Below are 6,844 nucleotides of genomic sequence, written 5' to 3'. Positions count from 1 at the left end.
CTGCCAACCTAGCAGTTCAAAAGCACATCAAAGTGCAAGTAGATAAATAGGTCTACTTGCTACTGTGGTGGGAAGGTCAACGGCGTTTCCGTGCGCTGCTCTGGTTCGCCAGAAGCAGCGTAGTCATGCTGGCCACATGACCCGGAAGCTGTACGCCGGCTCCCTCGGCCAATAAAGCGAGATGAGCGCCGCAAGCCCAGAGTCGGCCACGACTGGACCTAATGGTCAGGGGTCCCTTTACCTTTACTTAGGTTGGTGACCATCATTGCTTCCTGCTCCACAGTTTAACTAGGCGCCTTCTCTAACAGTAAGAACTCAAAACGGCAACTGCAGATGGCATCTATGTCATGTTTCTTCCACTGGGCACTTCAAGGATCATTCCCTGCCCTGGAAACACCTTGAGAATCCCTTTCAAGGCAGCTCGCTGAGGGATGTCTGATGCGACTCTCAAAAAGATTCAGTAGAAAAGAATATCACATACATACAAATCTATATATTTCTCTCTGGGTTAAAGAACAAAACAAACAAGGGCAGCTATTTGCTCTGGGAGCCTGAATGGACGTAGAGGCGGAGCTTGGAGGCCTTTCCCCTGGCAACGGTGGTCTTCCACTTGAGGGACAGGGTGCCATAGCGGGTGATGCCCCGGACCTTGAAGGTGTGCACGTTGTTCTGATAGCTGAGCGGGATGATGCCATGCCAGGTGGGAAGCCTGGGGGGGAGCCGAACCGAGTGATGGATCATCTCGTAGAGTATCCTTGCCCCCAAACCAGCTTGCGCCTTCCGCATCCTCAGGGCGCTGCCCTTGACGTATATGCGCTCTCTGCGGTCTCCTAGCAGCAGCTGCTGCGTCATGGCATGGATGAGCGGGTTGGTCAAGCCGTAGAGGTCTAGCAGCTTGGTGGTCTGCTCCTGCCACGCTAACGACTCGATGCCCCCCTTCTGCTCCTTCAGGACCATGAGGGACTGGTAGAGCTTCATGAACCTCTCCCAGTCAACCCCTTTGTCTTCATACAGGCGGAAGGCGTGCTTAAGGGGACCCCTGGTGAGGCTCCGCCGACGGAATCGCACTTTTGGCTGGCCACGTCTGTACAGAGAGCCGTGTGGAAGCCGGTACTTCTTTGGCCGGATAATAGTGGCGGCCATGGGCAGCCCCTCCGTCTGCATGATGTCCTTCCAGGCCTTCTCCTTCCCCGCCAGGGACCACGTTATCTTGCTTGAGCTCCTGCCAAGCTCTCCTCTCTTCTGCTTCTCCTCCTCGTCCGCCTCCTTCCTCTCCCTCTCTGGCCTCTCCATGTCTTTCTCCTTCTCCACCTCACCTAGCACAATGGGCTGGGATCTGAATTTGAGGCGCCTTTCCATTCGCAGCTGCTCTATTCTTCCTTGCTCAGCCTTTTCTTCCTCAGCCTTCAGTTTCTTTATGGCTTCCTTCAGCCTCTTGTTCAGGAAACTCTTCTTAATAAATTTGCCTTTCTCCTCCGTCCACTCCTTCTTCATGCTCTCCCACAAGGATCTCTTCCTGGACTCTTTCTGCAGCTTTACCTTCAGGTTCCTCGCCTTCAACACCGTCAGGGCGGTCTTCTGAAGGGTCTCCATCTTGGCTGTAAGCTCCTGGGAATCAGTGTTCCAGATCTGGTAGGCCTCCACTGCTTCTTTGAGCTGTTGCAGCAGAGCAGAGTGCCCTTTGCTCAAGAGCCCCTTCATCTCCTCCCCTTTCTGTAAGATCTGCTGTGCTTTCTGCAGCAAAGCCCCTGCCAGGGCCTCGGCTTCCACCCCCGAAGAAACCTCAAGCATGGACACCACTTGGAAGAGGCGCTTGTAGGTAGCGGCGTCACTGGACTCCAGCTTCTCTGGCTGAGTCAGGATGTCCAAGAACAGTTGAGCATGTTCTGAAAGCTCAAGTTGGTCGTCTTCTAGCTTTGGAGTCGCTTCTTCCTCCCATAGGGCTATCAGAGCCTCTCTCTCCTCATCATTGAGGAACTCAAAGGTCTTCTCTACTAGGTCTTCCCACATTTCATCTCCTTCCTCCTTCTTCTCCAGCTCCTCCCACTCCCAGTCCCACTCTTCCCCTTCCTCCCCCCGATGGATAACTCTTTTAGCCACCATTTTCTTTCTTCTTTCAGCCATTTCTCCAACTTCTTCCTCCTCTTCCCCCTCTCCCTCCAGGGCCCTCGTTCTTGCCTGGGCCATCTCCATGGCTTTGGCCTCAATGAGCTCCTTGAGTTTCGACTCAGACAGGCCCAACATTTTTTCCTTAGCCAGCCTCTGAGCGATGGCCTCCACCAGTTCTTCACGCCTTAACTCTGCCAGCTCCTGGACTCTCGCCTCGTCCACCTCCAAGGCAATTTCCTTGAGCAGCTCCTGTATCCTCTCCTCATCCACTACCAAGCCCATTTCCTTGGCCAGCTCCAGGACCCTGGCCTCGTCCACTTCCAGCACTACTGAGCTGAGCAGTTCCCGGATCCTTTCCTTGGCCTCCTCCCCCTCTTTATTCTCGGCCTGGGCTATCTTAATCGCCTCGGCCATCACCCTCTCCTCCAGCTCTGCCTGTGCCTTACTGCGTGCCTCAGCCATCACCTTTTCCCATTCTTCCGCCATGGCCATCTTCCGTGCTTTGAGCATCGCCTGCTCCTTGGCTTCGACCAGGGCCAGGTCCCTGGCTTCGCCCAGCGCCTTCGCCTTCACATCTTCCTTGGCCAGGCGCTGGGCTTCGGCCAATGCTCTCTCCTTGAGCTCCTTCATCATCCTCTCTTGGGCCTTTCCCCTCACCTCAGCCAGGGCGCTCTCGGTCATCCCGACCAGCTTCCTTTCCGACTCCCTGAGGATGGGCTTCAGGGCTTCTCTCCTGGCCAGCTCTGGCGCCTCCAGGCCCTCTCTGTCTTTGTCAACCAGCTTCCCCAATCTCTTCCGTTTCCTTGCAGCTGCCTCCCGCTCCCGCTCCCTCCGCCGGGCCAGCTCCCGCTCTCTCGCCCTGGCCACCTCTCGCTCCCTTGCCATGGCTTCTGCCTCCAGCTCCCTTGCCTTGGCCTCCTCGTGCTCCCTTTCCCTGGCCGCCTCCAGCTCCCTTTCCCTGGCCGCCTCTCTTTCCTTGATCGCCTCTCGCATTCTCGTCCTGGCCACCTCCCGCTCCTTTCCCCGGAGTGAGTCATACGATTTCCCTTTAACCGCCTTCGCCACCACTTTCCCTGCCACTTCTTTGTCGGAGGCTGACTTCCCCTCCTGTTCTCCAGCCGTCCGGCCTCTCTTCTTTCGCTTCTTTCGTCCGGCTTCTCCATGCTCTCTTACTCCCTTCCCCCTAATGAATTCCTCCTCACTCTCACTCTCAAACTCTGTCTCCGAACTGCTGAACTCCTCTTGCTTCTTCGTGACTCCCACCACCTTCTCCAGGCTCTCCGTGGAAGGCTGGGGCAACGACACTCTTCCTCTGGGCTTTTGCAGACGCTCTATATATGCTGCCCACGCCTTTTCATCAACGGCTGCCTTCTCCTGGGAAGTGAGGAGGGACTGGCTGATGTTGACAATGTCCTCCCAGGACATGGTGCGGCCAGCCAGGGCATACCGGGCCGAGGCCAGGAGGTCCTCAGCCGCAGTGCGGCCCTCTATGTGGGGGCCGATGCGGAGCATCAACAGCTTGTGGAGGTCGGCACGCCACTTGGTCTTGTCAGAGCTGTACTCCTGGTTAGGGTCAATGAGGCTGCCTTTGGTGGGCACTGGTGGCAGGGTGGGGACACCCACCTGACTGGGTTTAGGCGGCAGAACGGTATCTGGCTTGAGTTCCGATGTTGGGAGGGCGGCCGCCTGCAAGTCCTTCCTGTCCCTCTGGTGCTTCAGCATCTCAGTGTAGAGCTGGGTGCGAGTGTCACGCCGCTGCAAGAGGATGGGCTGGGCCTTCTTGCGCACCTTGAACACCTTCGGGGCCTCGTGGGGAACGGTGGGAAGGACCTTGGGCCTGATCCGTTTCTCCTTCTCCTTCTCCTTCTTCTCCTTCTCCTTTGCCCTGAGCTCCCGCCTTTCAAGCCGCACCTCCCGCCACGTGGAGCCACTGCTGGTGCTGCTGAAGCTGGAGCTGCTGGAGCTGGCGGTGGCGGTGGCCATGCTGGGGGTGGGGCTGAGGCTGGGGCTGCGCTCCTCCAGTCCTGTTCCACTCACTCCTGGCACAGTGAGCCCCTTGCCTCGTGCTTGAGGGATCCTGGGGAGCTTATCGCCACCAGCTGTGAAGGGACAAGGAAAGGAGTGAGATTAACCAGAGACATGGGCAGAATAATGTCAGGAATCTGAGGGAAGATACCTATGTAGCAGAAGTTGTCCCCCATCCCACTCACCACACAGAGGTGGCTTCAGGTCCAAAACGGTTTACTGTTGCAGAAGACAAGGCTTCAGTAATATAGTTCTGGACATTGATATGTACCGTATTTTTCGCTCCATAGGGCGCACCAGACCATAGGGCCGGGAAATAGGGGGGGGGGAATAAAGGGGGGAATTATCCCCCCCCAGCCCCAAAGAGCAAAGAAGCCAAGACAGCGAGCCGGATCCATCCCGCTGGCTGTCTTGGCTTCCTCTTTAGCCACACACAACCTTTCCAGCCGGGATGGATCCCACTCGCTGTCTTGGCTTCCTGTTTAGCCGCGGGGCTGGGGCGGGGGAAGCCCGAGCTTCCCCTGAGCCCAGCCCCCAGAACAGGTCTGGGAGCAGCGGCAAGGTTGCACGCAGCCTTGCCGCCGCTCCCGGAGCTTGTGGGGCTGGGGGCGCACTCCGAAGGTTTGCTGATAGCTGCCTGAAGCCCGGGGAGCGCAGTGGGAGTTGGCGCTGCACTCCCCAGGCTTCATGCTTCAGGCTGCTATCCGCAAGCCTCCAGAGCCCGGTGGGAACTCCCGCCGCGCTCCGAAGGCTTGCGGATAGCTGTCTGAAGCCCGGGGAGCGAGAGGGGTCGGTGCGCACCGACCCCTCTCGCTCTCCAGGCTTCAGCGAAAGCCTGCATTCGCTCTATAGGACGCACACACATTTCCCCTTCATTTTTGCAGGGGGAAAAGTGCATCCTATAGAGCGAAAAATACGGTACATACAGCTTGTAGGCTTTGAAGACACAGATGTAAAAAAAAGTAAAGGACCCCTGGACCATTAAGCCCAGTCAAAGGCAACGGTCAAAGGCCCTGTCAAAGGGTTGCAGCGCTCATCTTGCTTTCAGACTGAGAGATCTGGTTTGTCCACAGACAGCTTTCCGGGTCATGTGGCCAGCACGACTAAACCGCTTCTGGCGCAACGGAACACTGTGACAGAAGCCAGAGCGCACGGAAACGCCATACTGCACAAGCACGAAGTATCTCCATTGCCCCAGCTTCAAGATGTAGTGCAGAATTTGATTCACGGACAGACTCACTGACTAATGAGCTGCCATGCCTGAATCACTTACATAGGTGACACTGGGCCATTGCCATAGCAACTGGCTTGGCTGACCTTGCACCTGTTGACTTATCACGTACACGGGGAGATTTTTGCTCATGGGGGAAATGAACCCCATCTTCCATGTCCAGTTACTCCAACACACACTTCCTCTTGTGCCTCTGCTTTCCCTGCAGGAAAACTGCTATTTAATGCGAACGGTTTTGATGTTTTCCTGGAGTGACACTGGTTCTGATCTCTCACTAAAGAGCAGGTTTCCCTGGAAAGGAATGAGGCAAGGGGGACTCGTGCTTCCTAAGTGCAGCGCAAGTGGAAGTGTCAGTCATTCCACAACTTTCTACCACGGGATTCAAGGCTGCTTGTGCAAGTGAAAAGGGAGACAAACCCACTTCATTGGACACTGGCCACAGGTTGCCAGTCCAAGTCAGGACAGCCTGACCTACCAGGGAGCCTAAGCAGGTGATAGCCCCAGAGGATGGTGGCCAGCCTGCGAATGGCACTCCTCCCAGCAACAACGCTTCAAGATGCCCTCTCTAGGCAGGGGTTCGTACTTGCCTCTTTCAGGGGCAAAAGGGGCAGCAACAGGCACAGCTCTCCTCTCAGGCCTGCCAAAGATTCCCAGCCACCGCGCCTGTCCAACGGGAAGGGTTTCAGGGGTGGTAAAGTCTACAGATGTTCCCTCGGATGGTGACCTAAGACGGGAAACGGTGGAGCGGCGGTCGCGGACTACTTTGGGTGGGATCTCGTTCATCAAGAACAGATTGGCTGTTAGCTGGTTCTCAACCCGAGTCATCAGCTTCTGTGCTCCTTCTGTCAGAGCAACCTTCGCTTCATCCGCTGTCTCTGCCATGATGCCGGCAGCCCGCACTCTGCGAGGGAAGGCGCTTTGATCGCGACCAAATGAAGACCTGGAAGGAGCAAAGAAGTAAAAGACCCCTGGGTGGTTAAGTCCAGTCAAAGGTGACTACGGGGTGCGGCGCTCACCTCACTTTTCAGGCGGGGGGAGCCAGCATTTGACAACAGACAGCTTGTGACGAGTGCCAGAGTGCACAGAAACACCATTTACCTTCCCACCACAGAGGTACCTATTTATCTACTTGCACTGGTGTGCTTTCGAACTGCTAGGCTGGCAGGAGCAGGGACCGAGCAATGGGAGCTCACCACCGTAGAGCAGATTCGAACCGCAGACCTTCGGATGGACAAGCGGCAAGCCCAAGAGGCTCAGTGGTTTAGACCACAGCACCACCCACATCCCTTGGAGCAAAGAGTAAATAGCTGAAGGAGGGGTAAAATTGAGAGGAGGGCCCCAGAGGAATGGGGGTGGGGGGGTCCAGGCCTTTGGCTTATGGCAGATCTTTCCCTACCCTCTAGTAAATCTCCCCACTGCAAAGCAAAATATCTTATTCCCTTTCAAAACATCTCAGTCCTGCTGTTCATCTCATTGAGG

At 56.3% G+C, this 6,844-nt stretch overlaps 1 protein-coding gene across 3 annotated transcripts in view; it reads right to left on the bottom strand.

Annotated features, from left to right (window-relative positions):
- Positions 1 to 334: 334 nt before the first annotated feature.
- Positions 335 to 6,844, bottom strand: part of WDR87 (WD repeat domain 87) — a 28,630-nt gene continuing 22,120 nt past the window's right edge. For all 3 annotated transcript variants that reach the window (XM_082230926.1, XM_082230928.1, XM_082230927.1), the window contains exons 7-8: positions 5,953 to 6,305; positions 335 to 4,208 (exon numbers count right to left, since the gene is read on the bottom strand). In XM_082230926.1, coding sequence (XP_082087052.1) covers positions 535 to 4,208; positions 5,953 to 6,305 — 4,027 coding nt within the window. In that variant the 3' untranslated portion in view covers positions 335 to 534. The remainder of the gene's footprint in view (positions 4,209 to 5,952; positions 6,306 to 6,844) is intronic.

This window comes from Podarcis vaucheri, assembly GCF_965113315.1.
Source record: "Podarcis vaucheri genome assembly, chromosome: 7".
NCBI classification, from domain to species: Eukaryota; Metazoa; Chordata; class Lepidosauria; order Squamata; family Lacertidae; genus Podarcis; species Podarcis vaucheri.
The sequence above is the reverse complement of the archived record's forward strand: the minus strand, read 5'-3'. Positions and strand labels throughout refer to the sequence as shown.